This window comes from Triticum aestivum, chromosome 3A, assembly GCF_018294505.1.
Source record: "Triticum aestivum cultivar Chinese Spring chromosome 3A, IWGSC CS RefSeq v2.1, whole genome shotgun sequence".
In the NCBI taxonomy this organism is placed as follows: domain Eukaryota; kingdom Viridiplantae; phylum Streptophyta; class Magnoliopsida; order Poales; family Poaceae; genus Triticum; species Triticum aestivum.
In genome coordinates this window covers 613,510,929-613,533,964 of record NC_057800.1, presented here as the reverse complement: position 1 = coordinate 613,533,964, position 23,036 = coordinate 613,510,929, and the positions used below count along the sequence as shown (strand labels likewise).

Genomic DNA, 23,036 nt, shown 5'->3' with positions numbered 1-23,036 from the left:
TGTTCTTTTTTCCTTTTTTTTAAGAAACTTTTTGAAATGTCCACGAAAAATTGACATGTTCACAAACTTTAGAAAATGTCCATGAAATTTAAAAAATATTCACAAATTTATAATTGTTTACGGATTTAAAAAATGGTTGTGAATTTCAAAGTTATTTCTTTATTATAAAAAAATCCTTACTTCAAAAATTCATGATTTTGAAAAATATTCTGTATTTTAAAAAATGTTCATGATTTTAAAAAATAACGTATTTGAAAAAGCTTCACTGATCTCAAAATGTGTTCCCAATTTCAAGAATAAATCACTAATTCATAAAATTATGAAAATTGGGAATGGACTTCAATAAAAGTTTTTTATAAAATTATATTTAAATTTTAAAAATGGATAACATAAAATAATAAAAAATGTAAATGAAAAACCCCGAAAGAACCAGCAGTAAAGAAACACAAAAGAATAGAATGGCCCATGTGTGCGTGTAAACAGTCCACCAATCGCACATACCTGTACCTTGAACGCCAGCCCGCTTCGGGGGAGCGATTTCCCTCTCGATACTTTTCTTCCGAGACAGGTTTTCTCCACGTTTCTGGGGGCACGCTACGTGTCAGTCGGTGGATCTTTTTTAAAGATCCGCCGCCTCGCCAGCTATTAGATCTTGTGCCAACCCAGCTTCGTCCTTATAATTGCAACAATGACTGTGTTACAGAACCTAATGCAACAGAGGCATGTTGCAGAAACTTCCACAATAGAACTCATGCTGCAAAAACTTCTGCAACAGAGGTCCTATTGCAGATTTTTTTTCTTTGCAACAGAGGTCTTGTTGCGGATTTTTTTTTGAACAATTTTTCTTTTTACAGATTTTTTTTTGCAACATAGGTCCTGTTGTAGAACCTCATTGCAATGCAATACTTGTGGCAAAGCACTTCACGGCAGCAACACATGATGCTTTCTGACTCTCTTTTTTTTTGAGGATCTATGATTTCTGACTCTAGAGGAATAGATTAAGTGTACGCCCAGGAAGACACCTGGCAAATGGAGCAGGCGGTGGATGCAGCCGAGCGATCCACCGGCTGATTGTTAGTGATTTCCTTTCTCCAAACAATATGGCTGCTGGATTTTCCTTTGCAGATTTAAAAAATCAATTCATGCAGTAGTAAAAAATATCATAATTTTAAAAATATTTCTGAATTAAGCAAAATCTTCAGGGATTTTAAAAAATGCTCACAAATTTGTAAAAATGGCCAGATTTTACAAAATCAAGAATTTACGAAATGTTCTTGAATTTTTAAAAATATCAATAATTTAATACTTTTCCTTGGATTCATGAAATATTCACGTGCTTTAAAATTTTGATGAATTTTAAAACATGTTTATTTCTGGAAACATGAATTTTAGAAAATTGAAAGAAAAAATTAAATAAAAAGGGAAAGTGGAAGGAAACCACAAAAAATCGGTAGAAGACCAATAAAAGGGGAGAACCGGAATAAAATCGCCTTGAGAACAGAATAAAACCTTGTGAGACCATCTATTGCTTGACTTTAGTTCGATCGGCCATCCGCTAGCTCAATGTGCGATTCCTCGACAATTTGTCTCACCGCATGACAAATAGGTGTAGCCATTGCAACCAAAGTTACTGATTTCCCTACAAAAAAAGCCTACTACTACACCTTTTCTTTAGAATGTAACTAGCTAAGCGCCACATGCGTTGCAACAGAAAAACATTATGTATGCATGGTTTATATATTGAAGTCATGCTATTAAGATTCAACTCAACCAAAAACTTCATTGGGCTTAACCATACTTTTGTGCAGCATTATACATGGACAATGCACAAAATCAGTACAAGTCCACACAGCAGGAGCAACCTCTTGCAATGTTTACCTGGCTATTTTCAAGGCTGGCCTAAAACGGCATGCCGCCTTGAATTCGCATCCACTTCAGGAAGTCTTCTCCACTACAGTATTAAATAAATGTTTGCCTGATAAAAAATGCATGACTAAGTGTTACGAAGTGCCACAAGTCGTGCAAACACACATTTGGTGGAATTGGAGGATAAGATGATGATCAATGTTGTGAAATGGTAGCAGTGGCGCTGCAAAGTGCCTGCAGGACAACTTTGATGACCATCACAACAAGTGGAGGAGGGCGATTTTTCACAATTTTTTTTGGAAAACCCACAATGCAAACACAAAAAATTAGAAAAAATATACCCTTGCCGCCGTCTTTCATGTCTTGTCCTTCTTTTAGCTAGTTGATTGACTGCTTGCCCAATCTTCTATTCCTAAGTAGGTTTTTTTGCAGGATAAACTTTCGATCTATTCATCTTCAATCATGGTAGTACAATGGACACTAGAAATAATAAAAATTACATCCAGATCCGTAGACCACTTAGCGACGACTACAAGCACTGAAGCAAGTCACAACCCACTAACTATTTTTCCTAAGCATGTCACATAAGCAAGTCATGCACGCAAGCCATAAATTACATTTCTTTTCATTACTCGCATGCAATGTCGCCACATCATTAGTTCATGCATTGGAAGGTAGTATTCGGACATCGGAATGGTTCCAAGTGGTTCGAATATTTTATCGGAGTACGGGGGGGGGTGTTACCGGAACCCCCGGGGGAAAGTATTGGGCCTAGATGGGCCTTAGTGGAGAGAGAGGAGGGCCGCAAGGGGTGGCCGCCCCCCCCCCCCATGGCAGTCCGAAATGGACTGGGGGTGGGGGCGGCGCCCCCCTTTCCCTCTCCCTCTCCCTCTCCTTCCTTTTCCCCTCCGATGAAGAAAGGAAAAAGGGAGTGAATCCTACTCGGAGTGGAGTCCTTGTAGGACTCTCCCCATGGCACACGCCTTCTGGTCGGCCTCCTCCTCCTCCCCTTCTATATATATGGGGGAAGGGAGGCACCCCATACCACATCAATTGTTCTCTTAACCGTGTGCGGTGCCCCCCTCCACAGTTTACTCCTCTCGTCATAGCGTCATAGTGCTTAGGTGAAGCCCTGCGCGGATCACATCACCATCACCGTCACCACGTCGTCGTGCTGACGGGACTCTCCCTCGACCCTCTACTGGATCAAGAGTTCGAGGGACGTCATCGAGCTGAACTGTGCTGAACTCGGAGGTGCCGTACGTTCGGTACTAGATCGGTTGGATGGTGAAGACGTTCGATTACATCAACCGCGTTAACCTAGCGCTTCCGCTTTCGGTCTATGGGCGTACATGGACACACTAACCCCCTCTCGTTGCTATGCATCTCCTAGATAGATCTTGCGTGATCGTAGGAATTTTTTTAAAATTGCATGCTACCTTACCCAACAGCAAGCACCACAGACGCTCTCCTAGCTGCTCTTGCTCATTCTCTCTCTTAGCATCTTCCATGGGGCGGTGCAAGAAAAGACCGGACAGAAGACAACCCCTCCTGCAGATCACATGAAGCGGGCCGGTAGATTTGGTGGGGCGACTTTGCGAGGAAGAAACACCAGCAAACTGAACGGGAGTTGTAGGAGTGATCAATTGAGGGAATCGGGACGAGAGATTGCACGAGGGCAACATGTGGGGTTGGAGTGTCACACGAAACAGTTTACGTATGACGGGAGAGCGGAGAGGAACCTTATTTCTTTTAAGTAATATAATAAGGATTTCTAGAGCTTAGTTGGTTTATATTACTTGCTATTCATTGTCGACGGGCGTAGCAAGTCGATAAAAATTTCCCCTTCCTTTTCTACTCTAACACGTCTAGATGCATAGCTCCGATGATGCTCAGCGTGGACTTAGAAATAGTTATTTTGCAGCCTTGTTGACAAATAGCAAAATTCTAGTAATGGTTGTTTCATGAATATTCACGTTCATTTTCAGAAAATTGGATTAGTAGCATACAAAATAGTGTTGTAAACAAGAAATATGTGCTGGTAGATTGTGTATATTGGCAACATTAGAATTTTATTTCATTTTTAACCAAAACCTAAGCCCTCACTATATTAATTAAGGAGATAATTATCAAGCTAATTAGAGAAAAAATGGGTGAAATCCATAACAACTTACCCGTAAAGTTGTCACTATAGTGTTCGCATTTCCTGAATTTATTTCAGGCTTCTGGTGATGTTTGTTCAATTGAAGAAGACGTTCCCATCAATTACGGAGGGACCTGCGGTGCCTTCATGAATCTCAAGATGATGTCGGCTCGGAAGTGCTCATAGAAATAAGGTGTGAGTGTGTGCGTTCAAAAGAGTGAGTATATGTGCATATGTTTGAGCATTTACGTTTGTACTATGTTAAAAAAAGTTGTCATCATGGAACGTGACTGCATATGGTACCATTGGCTGCTACCGACACACCACACACAAACTATTATGACGACGAATACCATAAGTTTTTCTACATGTGTCATTGTTGAAATATATATTTCATCTCTCTCCATTCAGATTTTGGAGGCACTGGCTAGAGTATGAATTCAATATGATTTGAGAGCCAAAATATCTTGATTCAAGACCCTGTCAACTCAATTTTAAAAAATTTTATGCGGCCTACAACGATCTTATGTCTAAGAATTAAAAAAAAATTAGACGTGAAGGAGATGTTGAAATATACTGACCATCTTTCTTCATCAATTTAGACTTTTATAGTCACTGGCTGGAGCATTAATTCAATAATTGTCATCACCCCACTACGAGCAATTGACTCTGACTTCATCCCAACCGAGGGCCAAAAACCAAAAAAGCCACTTAAAATGTACCAGAGTTGATGGGCGTGAAGAAACTCAGCGCGGTAACGTGACGAGGCACGCACATACAGCTGCATTTACGGATGTCACATAGAAAGAAACTCCTTGTTTTTATCAATGTTCACGGCATGAAATAAGGGCGTCGCTCCGAAGAATGGCGCTACTGTCCGTAGGTCATGGGAAGCAGGTCATGTCCATTATCTTCTCATTTTGGAGCTCACATTTGGAGTGTGACCCCGGTCGATGAGGCGTGGTTGGATTTACAAGGGCATGCTCCCTCTCCTCCTCGCCTTTAGCTCCAAGGGTTCACGTGTCCTCATCACTCAAAAGGCTCTCCCACCGATCTGGACGGAGCGGCGAGTACATGTTTCTTACAGCTGGCCCGGCACTAGACAAAACAGACACCATGACAAACACAGATTAAGAGCATCTCCGGCCGTTGGCCCTCAGGGGCTCGGAAAATCGCTTGGGTCCGAACCGGCGCTAAAGTTCGGTTTGGTACCGATCGGGTTCCCAGCGCCGTCCCAGGATCGCCCTTAGTCGTCCTTTTTTTTTTATTTTTTTTGAAAATAATTTCGGCAAACATTACAAAAATTCGGCAAACAGAACATAAATTTCGGTATTTTAATTTTTTTACACAGAAAACTTAAAATTTACTACATAAAAACTCGCTGAGCGCGGCGTAGTCGCCGCCGTCGCCTCTGTCGTCCTTCTCCTTCTTCACGCCGCTGGACCCCTGCCCGGGGTCGCCCGGGCGGACAAGTTTGGCCGGTGGCGGCGCGGCGTCGTCGTGGGGGAACCTTTCGCCCATCTGCGGCGGCTGTGAACGGGGAGGAAGAGGAAAGAGAGCTCGTCGGCGGTGGTTGTGCACAGGGAGAGAGGGGCTGCAGGCGGGTGTGTCCACCGGCGAGGGAGGCGCTGCTTTATATAGCGGAGGGGGGTGGCGTCGTGTGTACGCATGGCGGGGAGGGGGCGCGTTGCCGCACAACGCTGCCCGTGAGGAATCAATGGAAGGCTGACCGGCGGCAGCTTTGGCATTGATTCTTCGCGGGAAACCGAGGCGATGTGAGGACGACGAGGCGCGGGTCGCTGACTCGGCGGGCCTGCCGTTCTTTTGCGCCAAAAATGATCGCCTCGACGCCCCCAGGCGCCCCCCCAGCATGCCGGGTTCGGCCTGGGTCCACCGACGCCAGTTTCGGCCATAACTGACGAAAACTGGGCTCCTAGAGGCACGACTGGGCCGTTTTTTGGATGTCGGCGCCAAAAAATGGGTCTGTTGGTGTGCGGCTGGAGATGCTCTAAGGACCAAACGTAAGAGCAACTCCAACGCGTCGACCCAGTGGTTGTCCGTTTGGGTCGGTCGCCCGCGGCGTCCGCCCTGTTTGAGATTTGGGTTGACAGTGCGTTTAACGCACCGACCCATATATGCCGGCGTGACCGGCTTACCACCCTTTTTCAACAAATAGCACAAATTTTGCAGTATTTCACACACAAAATTTGCATTATTTCAGAAGCAAACATACAGTAAATAGCATAGTTTCAACCAAATAATTAGCAGTTTTACAAGCCAATTAAAAGTAAAATAGTCTCTCATAGTTTTGCAAGCCGAATAAAAAAGATACATCTATTGGTTGCCAACATGAGCCCGCATATTCTCAATCAAATCATTTTGTAGTTGCATGTAAGTTTTTCAATCACGCATGTCATGATGAAATTGAATGAACTATTCAAACGTTGCCGCGCCTCCATGCTCAGGCACAACATTCTCCGCCTAAAACTGAAACCCTTGATCGTAGAGACGTTTCGGACGCTCATCTTCTCCAAGCAGTCATCACCTCCCACAGTTTCTTCGTGCTCCAAGTCTTAGTAGGATACCGAACGATTCCCCATCGAGATTACAAAACACCAAAGGCGCGCTCGACATCCTTCCTAGCACTCTCTTACTATTGGGCAAATCTTTTCCTCTTCTCTTCGACTGGGTAGGGAATTGTCTTCACAATAGTGGTCCACTGAGGATATATACCGTCACCCAGGTACTCCCTCCGTTCCAAATTACTCGTTGTGGTTTTAGTTCAACTTTGAACTAGAACCACGACGAGTAATTTGGAACGGAGGGAGTAGTATCCTTTGTCGTAGTTGTGGCTGTTGATGGTAACATTAATCGGTGGGTTGTTGTCTTCGGCAAGCCTAGCAAACACCGGCGAGCGCTGAAGCACGTTGATATCATTGTGTGATCCGGCCATGCCAAAGAAAGAGTTCCAGATCATTCCACTCCCAGTGCATGCAGTCTATGCTGCCAAGCATCCCTGTGAAGCCCCTGCTGGCATTCATCGCGAACAAGCGAGCTGTATCTTGACGAGTCAGCTCTCTCAAGTACTCAGGGCCAACAGCAATAACAGCCCTACAGAACTTGTACAGGGAGTCTAGGCATGTAGATGTTGGAAATATGCCCTAGAGGCAATAGTAAATTGATTATTATTATATTTCCTTGTTCATGATAATCTTTATTATCCATGCTAGAATTGTATTGATAGGAAACTCAGATACATGTGTGGATACATAGACAACATCATGTCCCTAGTAAGCCTCTAGTTGACTAGCTCGTTGATCAATAGATGGTTACGGTTTCCTGACCATGGACATTGGATGTCGTTGATAACGGGATCACATCATTAGGAGAATGATGTGATGGACAAGACCCAATCCTAAGCCTAGCACAAGATCATGTAGTTCGTATGCTAAAGCTTTTCTAATGTCAAGTATCATTTCCTTAGACCATGAGATTGTGCAACTCCCGGATACCGTAGGAGTGCTTTGGGTGTGCCAAACGTCACAACATAACTGGGTGGCTATAAAGGTACACTACAGGTATCTCCGAAAGTGTCTATTGGGTTGGCACAAATCGAGACTGGGATTTGTCACTCCGTGTAAACGGAGAGGTATCTCTGGGCCCACTCGGTAGGACATCATCATAATGTGCACAATGTGATCAAGGAGTTGATCACGGGATGATGTGTTACGGAACGAGTAAAGAGACTTGCCGGTAACGAGATTGAACAAGGTATCGGGATACCGACGATCGAATCTCGGGCAAGTATCGTACCGATAGACAAAGGGAATTGTATACGGGATTGATTAAGTCCTTGACATCGTGGTTCATCTGATGAGATCATCGTGGAGCATGTGGGAGCCAGCATGGGTATCCAGATCCCGCTGTTGGTTATTGACCGGAGAGTTGTCTCGGCCATGTCTGCATGACTTCCGAACCCGTAGGGTCTACACACTTAAGGTTCGATGACGCTAGGGTTATAGGGAAAGTATGTACGCGGTTACCGAATATTGTTCGAAGTCCCGGATGAGATCCCGGACGTCACGAGGAGTTCCGGAATGGTCCAGAGGTAAAGATTGATATATAGGAAGTATGGTTTTGGCCACCGGAAGTGTTCCGGGCATCACCGGTAGTGTACCGGGACCACCGAAGGGGTTCGGGGGTCCACCAGGTGGGGCCACCAGCCCCGGAGGCCTACATGGGCCAATAGTGGGAAGGGACCAGCCCCTAGGTGGGCTGGGGCGCCTCCCACCAAGGCTCAAGGCGCAAGGGAGAGTGGAAGGGGGCAAACCCTAGGCTCAGATGGGCCTAAGGCCCACCTAGTGGTGCGCCCCCCTCTCTCCCCCCTTGGCCGCCCCCCCTAGATGGGATCTAGGGCTGGCCGCCACCCCTAGGGGTGGAAACCTAGGTGGGGGCGCAGCCCCTCCCCTCCCCCTATATATACTTGAGGTTTTGGGCTGCTAGAGACACGATTCAATCTCCCTGCTGCCGCAGCCCTACCCCTCTCCCTCCTCATCTCTCATAGTGCTTGGCGAAGCCCTGCTGGAGTCCCGCGCTCCTCCACCACCACCACGCTGTCATGCTGCTGCTGGATGGAGTCTTCCCAACCTCTCCTTCTCCCCTTGCTAGATCAAGGCTTAGGAGACGTCATCGGGCTGTACGTGTGTTGAACACGGAGGTGCCGTCCGTTCGGCACTAGGATCATCGGTGATTTGGATCACGACGAGTACGACTCCATCAACCCCGTTCACTTGAACGCTTCCGCTTAGCGATCTACAAGGGTATGTAGATGCACTCTCCTTCCCTCGTTGCTAGATTACTCCATAGATTGATCTTGGTGATGCGTAAAATTTTTTGAATTTCTGCTACGTTCCCCAACAGTGGCATCATGAACTAGGTCTATGCGTAGTTACTATGCACGAGTAGAACACAAAGTAGTTGTGGGCGTCGATATTGTCAATTATCTTGCCGTTACTAGTCTTATCTTGATTCGGCGGCATCGTGGGATGAAGCGGCCCGGACCAACCTTACACGTACGCTTACGTGGGATTGGTTCCACCGACTGACATGCACTAGTTGCATAAGGTGGCTGGCGGGTGTCTGTCTCTCCCACTTTAGTCGGATCGGATTCGATGAACAGGGTCCTTATGAAGGGTAAATAGAAATTGGCAATTCACGTTGTGGTTTTGGCGTAGGTAAGAAACGTTCTTGCTAGAAACCTATAGCAGCCACGTAAAAACTTGCAACAACAATTAGAGGACGTCTAACTTGTTTTTGCAGCAAGTGTTTTGTGATGTGATATGGCCAAAGGATGTGATGAATGATATATATGTGATGTATGAGATCATGTTCTTGTAATAGGAATCACGACTTGCATGTCGATGAGTATGACAACCGGCAGGAGCCATAGGAGTTGTCTTAATTTACTTATGACCTGTGTGTCAACATAAACGTCATGTAATTACTTTACTTTATTGCTAAAGCGTTAGCCATAGTAGTAGAAATAATAGATGATGAGACAACTTCAAGAAGACACGATGATGGAGATCATGATGATGGAGATCATGGTGTCATGCCGGTGACAACGATGATCATGGAGCCCCAAAGATGGAGATCGAGAGGAGCAAAATGATATTGGCCATATCATGTCACTATTTGATTGCATGTGATGTTTATCATGTTTTACATCTTATTTTCTTAGAACTACGGTAGCTTAAATAAGATGATCCCTCACTAAAATTTTAAGAAAGGTGTTCCCCCTAACTGTGCACCGTTGTGAAGGTTCGTTGTTTCGAAACACCACGTGATGATCGGGTGTGATAGATTCTAACGTTCGAATACAACGGGTGTAAGCCAGATTTACACAGCAAAAACACTTAGGTTGACTTGACGAGCCTAGCATGTACAGACATGGCCTCGGAACACGGAAGACCGAAAGGTCGAGCATGAGTCGTATAGAAGATACGATCAACATGAAGATGTTCACCGATGTTGACTAGTCCGTCTCACGTGATGATCGGACACGACCTAGTTGACTCGGATCATGTAATCACTTAGATGACTAGAGGGATGTCTATCTGAGTGGGAGTTCATAAGATGACCTTAATTATCCTAAACATAGTCAAAAGGTCTTCGCAAATTATGTCGTAGCTCGCGCTTTAGTTCTACTGTTTAGATATGTTCCTAGAGAAAATTTAGTTGAAAGTTGTTAGTAGCAATTATGCGGATAGGTCCGTAAACTGAGGATTGTCCTCATTGCTTCATAGAAGGCTTATGTCCTTAATGCACCGCTCAGTGTGCTGAGCCTCGAATGTCGTCTGTGGATGTTGCGAACATCTGACATACACATTTTGATAAACTACGTGATAGTTCAGTTAAAAGGTATAGAGTTGAGGTACCGAAGACGTTTTGAAACGTCGCGAAACATATGAGATGTTTCGAGGGCTGAAATTGGGATTTCAGGCTCGTGCCCACGTCAAGAGGTATAAGACCTCCGACGATTTTCTTAGCCTGCAAACTAAGGGAGAAAAGCTCAATTGTTGAGCTTGTGCTCAGATTGTCTGAGTACAACAATCATTTGAATCGAGTGGGAGTTGATCTTCCAGATGAGATAGTGATGTTTCTCCGAAGTCATTACCACCAAGCTGCTAGAGCTTCGTGATGAACTATAATATATCAGGGACATATATGATGATCCTTGAGATATTCACGATGTTTGACACCACAAAAGTAGAAATCAAGAAGGACCATCAATTGTTGATGGTTGGTGAAACCACTAGTTTCAAGAAGGGCAAGGGCAAAAAGGGATACTTCATGAAACGGCAAATCAGCTGCTGCTCTAGTGAAGAAACCCAAGGTTGAACCCAAACCCGAGACTAAGTGCTTCTGTAATAAGGGGAACAGCCACTGGAGCAGAATTACCCTAGAAACTTGGTAGATGAGAAGGCTGGCAAGGTCGATAGAAGTATATTGGATATACATTGTGTTAATGTGTACTTTACTAGTACTCCTAGTAGCACCATGGTATTAGATACCGGTTCGGTTGCTAAATGTTAGTAAACTCGAAATAAAAGGCTGCGGAGTAAACGAAGACTAGCTAAAGGTGAGCTGGCAATATGTGTTGGAAGTTTTTCCAAGCTTGATGTGATCAAGCATCGCACGCTCCCTCTACCATCGAGATTGGTGTTTGCGTTGAGCATAGACATGATTGGATTATGTCTATCGCAATACGGTTATTCATTTAAGGAGAATAATGGTTACTCTATTTATTTGAATAATACCTTCAATGGTCTTGCACCTAAAATGAATGGTTTATTGAATCTCGATCGTAGTGATACACATTTTCATGCCAAAAGATATAAGATAGTAATGATAGTACCACCTACTTGTGGCACTGCCACGTAAGTCATATCGGTATAAAACGCATGAAGAAGCTCCATGTTGATGGATCTTTGGGCTCACTCGTTTTGAAAAGTTTGAGACATGCGAACCATGTCTATTGGTGTATATGCATGAAGAAACTCCATGCAAATGGACCATTTGGACTCACTTGATTTTGAATCAATTGAGACATGCAAATCATACCACATGGGCAAGATGACTGAAAGCCTCGTTTTCAGTAAAATGGAACTAGAGAGCAACTTGTTGGAAGTAATACATTTTGATGTGTGTAGTCCAATGAGTGCTGAGGCGTGTAGTGGATATCGTTATGTTCTTATTTCACAGATGATTTGAGTAGATGTTGAGTACATTTACTTGATGAATCACGAGTCTGAATTATTGAAAGGTTCAAGTAATTTCAGGGTGAAGTTGAAAGATCGTCGTGACAAGAGGATAAAATATCTGTGATATGATCATAGAGATGAATATCTGAATTACAAGTTTGGCACAGAATTAAGACATTGTGGAAATTGTTTCACAACTAATACAGCCTGAAACACCATAGTATGATGGTGTGTCTGAACATCATAACTGCACCCTATTGGATATGATGCATACCATGATGTCTCTTATCGAATTACCACGATAGTTTATGGGTTAGGCATTAGAGACAACCACATTCACTTTAAATAGGGCACCACGTAATTCCGATGAGATGGCACCGTATGAACTATGGTTTAGAGAAACCTAAGCTATCATTTCTTAAAAGTTTGGGGCTGCGACGCTTATGTGAAAAAGTTTCAGGCTGATAAGCTCGAACCCAAAGCGGATAAATGCATCTTCATAGGACACCCAAAACAGTTGGGTATACCTCCTGTCTCAGATCCGAAAGCAATAAGGGATTGTTTCTAGAATCGGGTCCTTTCTCGAGGAAAAAGTTTCTCTCAAAAGAATTGAGTGGGAGGATGGTGGAGACTTGATGAGGTTATTGAACCGTCTCTTCAACTAGTGTGTGGCAGGGCACAGGGAGTTGTTCCTGTGGCACCTACACCAATTGAAGTGGAAGCTTATGATAGTGATCATGAAACTTCAGATCAAGTCACTACCAAACCTCGTGGGATGACAAGGACGCGTACTACTTCAGAGTGGTACATAATCCTGTCTTGGAAGTCATGTTGCTAGACAACAATGAACCTACGAGCTATGGAGAAGCGATGGTGGGCTTGGATTCCAAAATGGCTCGAGGCCATATAATCCGAGAGAGGATCCATATATGAAAACAAAGTGTAGACTTTGGAAGAACTACTTGATGGTCGTAAGGCTGTTAGGTACACATGGATTTTAAAAGGAAGACGGACAATGATGGTAAGTATCACCATTAAGAAAGCTCGACTTGTCGTTAAGATGTTTTCCGACAAGTTCAAGGAGTTGACTACGATGAGACTTTCTCACTCGTAGCGATGCTAAGAGTCTGTTGGAGTTATATTAGCGATTACTGCATTATTTATGAAATCTTGCAGATGTGATGTCAAAACATTGTTTCCTCAACGATTTTCTTGAGGAAAGGTTGTATGTGATACAACCGGAAGGTTTTGTCAATCCTGAAAGATGCTAATAAGTATGCAAAGCTCCAGCAATCCTTCTAAGGACTGGAGTAAGCATCTCGGAGTTGGAATGTATGCTTTGATGAGATGATCAAAGATTTTGGGTGTATACAAAGTTTATGAGAAACTTGCATTTCCAAAGAAGTGAGTGGGAGCACTATAGAATTTCTGATGAATATATGTTGTTGACATATTGTTGATCAGAAATGACGTAGAATTTCTGGAAAGCATATAGGGTTATTTGGAAAGTGTTTTTCAATGAAAATCCTGGATTAAGCTACTTGAACATTGAGCATCAAGATCTATAAGGATAGATCAAAACGCTTAATGGTACTTTCAAATGAGCACATACCTTGACATGATCTTGAAGGTGTTCAAGATGGATCAGTCAAAGAAGGAGTTCTTGCCTGAGTTGTAAGGTATGAAGTTAAGACTTAAAGCTCGACCACGGCAGAAGAAAGAGGAAGGGCGAAGGTCGTCCCCTATGCTTTTGTCATAGGCTCTATACGGTATGCCATGCTGAGTACCGCACCTGATGTGTGCCTTGCCACATATTTGGCAAGAGGGTACAAAGGTGATCTAGGAGTAGATCACCAGATAGCGGTCTAAATTATCCTTAGAGGAATAAGGATATGTTTCTTGGTTATGGAGGTGATAAAGAGTTCGACGTAAAGAGTTACGTCGATGCAAGCTTAACACCTATCCGGATAGCTCTGAGTAGAGATACCGGGTACGTATAATGGAGCAACAATTTAGAATAGCTCCAAGTAGAACAGTTATTTGAAATGGCTCCAAATGTAGCGTAGTAGTTGCATCTACAAGATGACATAAAAATTTGCGAAGTACATACGGATCTGAATGTTGCAGACCCGTTGACTGAAACCTCTCTCACAAGCATAACATGATCAAACCCAGAACTCTTTGGGCGTTAGTCACATGGGGATGTGACCTTGAGTGTTAATCACATATCGATGTGAACTGGATTATTGACTCTAGTGCAAGTGGGAGACTGTTAGAAATATGCCCTAGAGGCAATAATAAATTGGTTATTATTATATTTCCTTGTTCATGATAATCGTTTATTATTCATGCTAGAATTGTATTGATAGGAAACTCAGATACATGTGTGGATACATAGACAACACCATGTCCCTAGTAAGCCTCTAGTTGACTAGCTCGTTGATCAATAGATGATTATGGTTTCCTGACCATGGACATTGGATGTCGTTGATAACGGGATCACATCATTAGGAGAATGATGTGATGGACAAGACCCAATCCTAAGCCTAGCACAAGATCATGTAGTTCATATGCTAAAGCTTTTCTAATGTCAATTATCATTTCCTTAGACCATGAGATTGTGCAACTCCCGGATACCGTAGGAGTGCTTTGGATGTGCCAAACGTCACAACGTAATTGGGTGGCTATAAAGGTACACTACAGGTATCTCCGAAAGTGTCTGTTGGGTTGGCACGAATCGAGACTGGGATTTGTCACTCCGTGTAAACGGAGAGGTATCTCTGGGCCCACTCGGTAGGACATCATCATAATGTGCACAATGTGATCAAGGAGTTGATCACGGGATGATGTGTTACGGAACGAGTAAAGAGACTTGCCGGTAACGAGATTGAACAAGGTATCGGGATACCGACGATCGAATCTCGGGCAAGTATCGTACCGATAGACAAAGGGAATTGTATACGGGATTGATTAAGTCCTTGACATCGTGGTTCATCCGATGAGATCATCGTGGAGCATGTGGGATCCAGCATGGGTATCCAGATCCTGCTGTTGGTTATTGACCGGAGAGTTGTCTCGGCCATGTCTGCATGACTTCCGAACCCGTAGGGTCTACACCTTAAGTTTCGATGACGCTAGGGTTATAGGGAAAGTATGTACGCGGTTACCGAATGTTGTTCGGAGTCCCGGATGAGATCCCGGACGTCACGAGGAGTTCCAAAATGGTCCAGAGGTAAAGATTGATATATAGGAAGTATGGTTTTGGCCACCAGAAGTGTTCCGGGCATCACCGGTAGTGTACCGGGACCACCGGAGGGGTCCGGGGGTCCACCAGGTGGGGCCACCAGCCCCGAAGGCCTACATGGGCCAATAGTGGGAAGGGACCAGCCCCTAGGTGGGCTGGGGCGCCTCCCACCAAGGCCCAAGGCGCAAGGGAGAGTGGAAGGGGGCAAACCCTAGGCTCAGATGGGCCTAAGGCCCACCTAGTGGTGCGCCCCCCTCTCTCCCCCCTTGGCCGCCCCCCCTAGATGGGATCTAGGGCTGGCCGCCACCCCTAGGGGTGGAAACCTAGGTGGGGGCGCAGCCCCTCCCCTCCCCCTATATATACTTGAGGTTTTGGGCTGCCAGAGACACGATTCAATCTCCCTGTTGGCGCAGCCCTATCTCTCTCCCTCCTCATCTCTCGTAGTGCTTGGCGAAGCCCTGCTGGAGTCCCGTGCTCCTCCACCACCACCACGTCGTCGTGCTGCTGCTGGATGGAGTCTTCCCAACCTCTCCTTCTCCCCTTGCTGGATCAAGGCGTAGGAGACGTCACCGGGCTGTACGTGTGTTGAACACGGAGGTGCCGTCCGTTCGGCACTAGGATCATCGGTGATTTGGATCACGACGAGTACGACTCCATAAACCCCGTTCACTTGAACGCTTCTGCTTAGCGATCTACAAGGGTATGTAGATGCACTCTCCTTCCCTCGTTGCTAGATTACTCCATAGATTGATCTTGGTGATGCGTAGAAAATTTTGAATTTCTGCTACGTTCCCCAACAGTAGACTCGCTCATGCAGACGTACTCGTCAATGAGATCATTGGGCACTCCGTATGCAAGCATTCGGATGGCTATAGTGCATTTCTGATAAGAGGAGAAGCCAATCTTTTCAAGGGCATCCTCTTTGTATTCGAAATATTATCGTAGCCGACCACCCCCTCTGTAATACGGTTGAAAAGATGTCTACTCATACGGAAACGGCGGCGAAATTTCTGATGTTTGAACAACGGGTTCGTTGTGTCAAAGTAGTCCTTCCAAAGAAGGAAATGCCCGCTCTCTCGGTTGGGATTCAACGCCAGAAGGTGCCCTGGAATGGAGCGACGAAACACCGGCCGCTGGCTATTGAGGTGGTGATGGACCAACACGACAGCCAAGATCTCCTCCTCATCATCGGACGAGGAATCATCGAAGTCGCAAAGAAAATTGTGGAAAAAGAATTCGTCGGCGGAGTCCATTTTGTACCTTGGCAAACTGTCGGACAACTTGCGGGCGTCGATGAAGGAGTCGGCCGGTGAAGGGAGTCGCGCCGCCCTCGGACCAACAACCTGCCCTGGCGGAGTCAAATGAGCGTGCCGGTGTCAGGACGAAGGAGCTGGCCGGGTCGGCGAGGCGGCTTCTTGGTCGCGGCTGTGTCGGGGAGTTGGGGTGGGAAGCTTTCGGATCCACGGCGGCAAGACGACGGTGGCGACGACGTGGGAGGTGGCGGCGTCGTAGGGGTGGATGTTGTGGCACCGGCAACCGGCAGAGGCACCGGAAAAATGGGCGGCGGCGTCGGTGACGAAGGAGGCGGGCGAGGGTTTGCTGTTGGAATGGGAGAGGATGGCCAATGTGTCACCGACCAGCGGGCCAGGGGGAGGAGTAGGCGGGCGGCGGCGGCGGTGACGAAGGAGGCGGGCGAGGGTTTGCTGTTGGAATGGGAGAGGATGGCCAATGTGTCATCGACCAGCGGGCAAGGGGGAGGAGTAGGCGGGCGGGCGGGCGCGTCCTTTAGGTGTCCGCGCTGACACAAATCCGGCTCAAAAATGAATCAAGAATGAATCAGCAGACGGACGAAAAGCGGACGCGTGTGTGTTTGGATCGACGCGTTGGGTCGATTTTTCTGTCCGCGCCGACTTCAACGGACACCCGTGACGAATCGGGGCGTTGAAGTTGATCTAACCATGCACATAATCACATTTCTAATGCTTCACCGAGCGAAAATGCGCGGCATCGAGGAAGGAATCATGGGCGCTCGAGCAAAACCCGTGGCGGGGTGCGTGACAGGCCAGGCGAGCCTGCGCGAACAAGCAGGCCGCGACAAGAGCTTCTGCCGGAACCGCTCCTAGGGCCGGGGGGTAGCACGCGTCACGCCATCGGGCGTTGGCTTTATCCGTCATCGGGACCATGGGACCTGACTGACTGCCTCAGAACCTTCTTTGTTTGTTCACCAAATCTGTCTGTTTATTACTCTTTGACATTGGGTCCCGAACGTTGGAGCACAACAGACTGGCAGTCGCAGCGTTTAATTCCATTTCTTTACGGGTTCTATCCTGAGAGGTTCTGACATTTGTGTCGCGGTGTAGCAGTGAGATCAGTGGGAGGCAGCGTGACATCTGATGATGAGCGAAGCTGGCAGCGCGGGAGTTACGGACGGTAAAACCCGTGACCGTCTGTAGTACCGTCAAAAACTTGCAGTAGATAGAACATCTGATTAGAAACCTCTGTTATCATTTGGACGACTTGATGGTCTAGAAGATTTTTGTTTGCGCAAACAGAAGGCCGGATTTGGGGTTAAGCTACAAGAGTAGGCGGGTACAGGTTCGGTGGTGATGATGATTCAGAGCCCCATCCAGAATAAATGAGACCTCAGGCTAACTAACTCGACGTGGGTCTCTGCTGTCACGAGTGGGGCGGAAAGAAGAGAGAAATCGATCGTAAAAGGAGTACTCATCATCACAATTAAAACTTTCGCGTTGGATATTAATCGTTCTCCCCGGAGCAAGAGAAGAGAAACACTCGAAGGTAGGTCAGGGCGACGCACTCGCTCCTTTTCTGCACGAACGAAAAGTCTCAGAAAATACACCTTTGTAGCTGGAGCAGTCGGCACATCTACTCCGTGCACGCAGCAACAGCAAAAGCGTGAGGAGGAGCGCGCGCGGCAGGACCAGCAGCGGAGCGTGTCACGCCGATCCGGCCTCTTTATTGTTCGCACGCCTTCGCTCCACCGTTGGCGCTCCTCCCGCCCGCCCCGATCGCTCAAAAGTAAACCCCTCCTCCCCTCTTCCTCCTGCCCAGAACCCAACGGTCACTCACTCTTCCCCATCGACCAGCCAGCCACCCACACTTTTTCCAAGCCTCCGTCTGCCACTTCGTCCCAGTTCCAACTCCCAACAGCGCCGCACCCGCAACCGAGACCACCAAGACGCCAAAAAGACACGCACAGAGACGCTCGATCACCGCGCGCGCGCCATTTCTTTGCTCCCCCGCGCTCCCGTCTTGATCGCCGTGTGCGGAGCTTAACCCGGCCGCCGGCCGAGGGAGGCAGCGGCGACGACGACACCCGTCACAAGTACGGGCGCGCGAGTCAGATCTGCCACGCACGCGCGGCTGCTGGGGCTGGGTCCGATGGGGAGCGGGGAGGAGGAGAGGGGCGGCGTGAGCGAGGCCGCCTTCACGGACTCGGCCGACGGGAGCAGCTCCAGCTCCGACGCCGCCTCCACCGACGACTGGCCCGCCCTCGCGCTCGCAGCGCCCAAGAAAGCGCCGCCTTGCAGCGGCGCCCCCGACGCCGAGATGGCCGGCAAGCTGAAGCGCCGAGGTGGCCCAGGTACGCGCGCTTCTCACCTGTCTGTCATCAGAGGCGAAGTAAGTATATGGAACAACAATGTAGGTACTGGTGCTAATGTTAATGTGTGCAGAGACGGAGATGATGAAGGAGCGGTTCGCGAAGCTGCTCCTCGGCGAGGACATGTCCGGGAGCGGCAAGGGCGTCTGCACGGCGCTCGCCATCGCCAACGCCATCACCAACCTCTGCGGTCAGTATGCCATCCTTGCTTCATTTCTTCGTGATTTCTTTCTTTCTTTCCACAGTAGGAGAGAGTTGTCAGCGAGTGGTTTGCGCAGCCACCATCTTCGGGCAGCTGTGGAGGCTGGAGCCGCTGCCGCCGGAGAAGGCGGCCATGTGGCGGCGAGAGATGGACTGGCTGCTCTGCATCAGCGACCACATCGTCGAGCTCGTCCCCACCTGGCAGTCCTTCCCCGACGGAACCAGGCTCGAGGTACCACCAACCGGCACCTAAACATTTCAAACAGCGCCTGCGATTTTCTTTTCAGCGTACGGGCGCAGGCTAGGCGGACCGAGCACGAGCCGTAGGCCGGCAGGAATCACGAGCACGGTGGATCAAATGTCTTCGCCTGTCAGTACTCCCGGGTGAATGTACATTTGATTATTGAGCACCGCCAGAGCACGGGAACGGTCTATGATGTCGACTTTAGTAGCACATGGACCGCTAGAAAATCGCTATTAAGCACGCATTTAGCAGCCATGGCACCCACATAAACGGAGCGAAATGTTAGGTGCGCTGATGATTTTTCTGATGGAAACTTTGCGATTGTGGTGCCATGCTGCTGTGCTCGCGAAATTTGTTGGAGATGAGAGCAGCTGCCCGTGCTGTCTTGATTATCTGACAGCAAATGGTAGCAGTTTAGTTAAAAGCGCCCGATAGGAGATGCCATGCTGGTGATACGAGGTATTTGCCGGAGTACAATGGTACACAACACAGACAGAGGACTCCACAACGGTAACGAAACAAAAAAAGGGAAATTTAAGACAGAACATATTGTGAATGATAGTCTACTGGCTAATGAAATCAAACCAAATCTACAGTTGCGTCCTTCTCTCCTACTCCCTCCGTTTCAAATTACTAGTCACAGAAATGGATGAGAACTAAAATACATCTAGATACATCCATACGTGCGAAAAGTAATTCGAAACGGAGGGAGTAGTCAGTACGGAGTCCACTGAGACCAAACAGTTGCGTACCATGCGATCGCCCTTTGACAGAGTGGATCGGCGTGCTCCTAAGGCATAAGGAATAGTGACGGGTGACCTACTGGCTTACTGCATATGCATTACAGATCAAACATGAATTGCGATTTATTGATTCTTAGCGATGAAATGACTGACAAGGCGCAAATGTGGCGACTCGTTGATGAAGTTCAGCCTTCGCCTCTAAGCAACTGACATTTTTTTTTTTGAAACGAGGCAAAAGATTTGCCATTTTCATTGAAAAGCAAATGACTTGTAGGTTTTCTGGATCCTTCCTTTCAGATCATGACAAGCAGGCCACGGTCAGATCTGTACATCAATCTGCCAGCACTTCGGAAGCTAGACCATATGCTCCTTGTAAGTTTTTCGCAGATGTAGTAAATTCACTGCACAGCCAATCTGAAAAATTCAGCAGCTTCTGATAACATGGAAATTTGACAGGAAATCCTGGACAGCTTCAGGGACACAGAGTTTTGGTACGTCGACCAAGGGATATGCGCGGCGGACTGCGATGGCTCCGCCTCGTTCCGGGCGGCCTTCCACCGCCGCGACGACAAATGGTGGCTGCCGGTGCCCCGGGTGCCACCCGGGGGCCTCCGCGACAAGACGAGGAAGCAGTTGCAGCACAAGCGCGACTGCGCGAACCAGATCCTCAAGGCTGCCATGGCCATCAACAGCAACGCCTTGGCAGAGATGGATGTCCCCGAATCATACCTCGACTCTCTGCCAAAGGTATCACCACCATGATCTAGCCTCAGCGTGCAATATTCAGTAATGTCAGTAGTAATGTCTCTTGCTCACAACTTGGTGGTGCAATTTTGTGTGGTAGAACGGGAGGGCGACCTTGGGCGACGTGATATACCGCTACATAACGTCGGATCACTTCTCCCCCGAGTGCCTTCTCGACAGCCTAGACCTGTCGACGGAGTACCAGGCCCTGGAGATTGCCAGCCGTGTCGAGGCGTCGGTCCACGTGTGGCGCCGCAGGGTGCCCGCGAAACCGGCGAACGGCTTAGGCCGCACCGCCAGCGCCAGCGCAAGGTCATGGAGCATGGTGAGGGACATGTTAATGGATTCGGAGAAGAGGGAGCTGCTCGCGGAGCGGGCTGAGGGCCTCTTGATATGCCTGAAGCAGAGGTTCCCTGCCCTGACGCAGACAAGCCTCGACATGAGCAAAATTCAGTACAACAAGGTCGGCTTGTTGTGCAAGTCTGTGTCCCTTTGTATGTCTTTCCACCCATTTGCCTGTCAAACAACTGAATTCATTCACCCTACTGCGTGGTGAACAATTTTCAGGATGTGGGCAAGTCGATCCTGGAGAGCTACTCGAGGGTTCTGGAGAGCCTGGCGTCGAACATCGTGGCGCGCATCGACGACCTTCTCAACATCGACGAGCTGAACAGGCACGTGGAGCAGCTGTCGTCGGGTGAAGCTGACCTGAAGATGGCCTGCGGCAGGGCCGTGGTGCCACCCTACCAGCAGGTGCCTGCCCCGGGCACGCCGTTTGTGACGTCCTACGCCACGCCTAGCTTCTCCCCGGGGCGGCTGTCGAGCCCGAGGACCTCGGTCGGTGCCGGCAGACGGTCTCAGGGCAACAGGGCCGCCGCCGCCGCCGCGAAGAAGGCCTTGACGGACCATCTCGGCCCGTCGGAGGTCAGGGGGATGATCATCGTGAACCGGAGCACGATGGTCGATGTCTCGACGACCACGGATCTGTGAGGCTGGGCCGGTGGACGGCTCGTAGAATTGCCGAGGACCAGCCTGCCGGTCTCTCTGTGCATAAGTGTGTCCTTCATTTGTGCTTACGTTCTTACTGTATTTTTAACTCTTAGTGCTTAGCTATGGAGTACCGTTGCTTCTTCTTTTTGCGAGAAGAAGCTGCTATGTATTGTTCCGTGCCAAAAAAGAAGAATGAAAAAGAGAAACGAAGTGTCCTGCTCTTTGCAGACCTCGTGATCAGATTCAGATAATATCATGATTTGAGACTTCAGTTTGCCTGCTAAATCTTCAGATAATTACCTGCATTAGTTCGATCGGTACGGACAGACTCCAGTTAAAAGTGAAAACCTGCAGCTTCTACTGCCGTTTTCAGGTACCTGAAGGTGAAGAACCGGAAAGGCAGTGTGGCTTGGTTCTCGCGTTTTCAAGAACTCCGGCCAGTGATCGCACCGCCGACGTACCCGCAATGATGGCGAGCCGAATCTTTTCCATCGCAAGGCCATACGTGGCTGGTCTCCAGAGACCGCAGAGAAATTTCCATGGCCGTTCATCCTGCCACCAGTGTAGTGGAGTGCAGTAGGTAGTGCTCGAAATGGCATCGCGGAGAGAGCTCAGTGCATGCGCGGGGCCAAAAGAGAAGAGATAAACGGTAGTGGAGTGCGTCCTCCACTTCGGGCCTTTCACACCATGGCCGTGGCGAAATCTTCAAGCAGAGCATCGATGGCGTCCCTCGACCCTCCGCACCGGAGCGCTGTATATATAGCCCGGACGGGACGTCGAGACAGACATCATCGGAGTGCGGCACGGGTGCATACAGAGAGGCTAGAGAAGAAGAGAGGAGTGAGGTGCAGCCAAGAGAAAAGAGATGGAGACCAAGGCGGCAAGGTGCCTCTGCTTGCTGGCGATGCTCCTGGTGGCCGGGCTCGGGGCGGCGCGTGGCGCCGGGGAGTGCGGCCGCGTGCCGGCGGACAGGATGGCGCTCAAGCTGGCGCCGTGCGCGGCGGCCACGCAGAACCCCCGGGCCGCGGTGGCGCCCGGCTGCTGCGCGCAGATACGCAGCATCGGGCGCAGCCCCAAGTGCCTGTGCGCCGTCATGCTGTCCAGCACCGCGCGCCAGGCCGGCGTCAAGCCCGCCGTCGCCATGACCATCCCCAAGCGCTGCGCCATCGCCAACCGCTCCATCGGCTACAAATGCGGCCGTAAGTTCATTTGTTCTGATGCTCGGTCGTTTCCTCTGTAGCTACTCTGTCCCTTGGAGCCATCATTGTTTGCCTTGCTCTGCTTTTGCTGTGCAGCATACACCCTGCCATGAGGCTTGGAACTTCTGGAAGAGCAGATGGCACACACCTGATGCCATCTTTGCCATGTGGAACTTTTACTTGAATCTTTTATGAATAAATAAGAGATCTCAATAAACAATGTGGTTGTAATGCCTCTGTTGGAATATAATATAATGAAGTACCTTTGCAAATCTTA

At 48.1% G+C, this 23,036-nt stretch overlaps 2 protein-coding genes across 2 annotated transcripts; both read left to right on the top strand.

Moving 5' to 3' along the window:
• The first annotated feature begins 18,021 nt into the window (after window positions 1–18,021).
• LOC123062596 (rop guanine nucleotide exchange factor 7) lies at window positions 18,022–21,811 on the top strand. The gene is made up of 7 exons (XM_044486175.1): window positions 18,022–18,620; window positions 18,712–18,828; window positions 18,917–19,071; window positions 20,124–20,198; window positions 20,283–20,573; window positions 20,671–21,033; window positions 21,138–21,811. Exons 1-7 carry the CDS (start codon window positions 18,419–18,421, stop codon window positions 21,558–21,560), a joined length of 1,626 nt encoding a protein of 541 aa, XP_044342110.1. The 5' UTR covers window positions 18,022–18,418; the 3' UTR covers window positions 21,561–21,811.
• A 523-nt stretch (window positions 21,812–22,334) lies between these two features.
• On the top strand, window positions 22,335–23,031 carry LOC123062599 (non-specific lipid-transfer protein 4). The gene is made up of 2 exons (XM_044486177.1): window positions 22,335–22,759; window positions 22,856–23,031. The coding sequence occupies exons 1-2, from the start codon at window positions 22,426–22,428 to the stop codon at window positions 22,870–22,872; spliced, it is 351 nt and encodes a 116-aa protein (XP_044342112.1). The 5' UTR covers window positions 22,335–22,425; the 3' UTR covers window positions 22,873–23,031.
• The last annotated feature ends 5 nt before the right edge of the window (window positions 23,032–23,036 follow it).

Excerpts from the sequence above, each read along its gene's own strand:
- LOC123062599 (XM_044486177.1), top strand. The coding sequence starts at position 22,426 with ATGGAGACCAAGGCGGCAAGGTGCCTCTGCTTGCTGGCGATGCTCCTG.
- LOC123062596 (XM_044486175.1), top strand. The coding sequence starts at position 18,419 with ATGGGGAGCGGGGAGGAGGAGAGGGGCGGCGTGAGCGAGGCCGCCTTC. Across the intron at positions 18,621-18,711 it reads GAAGCGCCGAGGTGGCCCAG|AGACGGAGATGATGAAGGAG; the intron begins GTACGCGCGCTT and ends TAATGTGTGCAG. Across the intron at positions 18,829-18,916 it reads CGCCATCACCAACCTCTGCG|CCACCATCTTCGGGCAGCTG; the intron begins GTCAGTATGCCA and ends TGGTTTGCGCAG.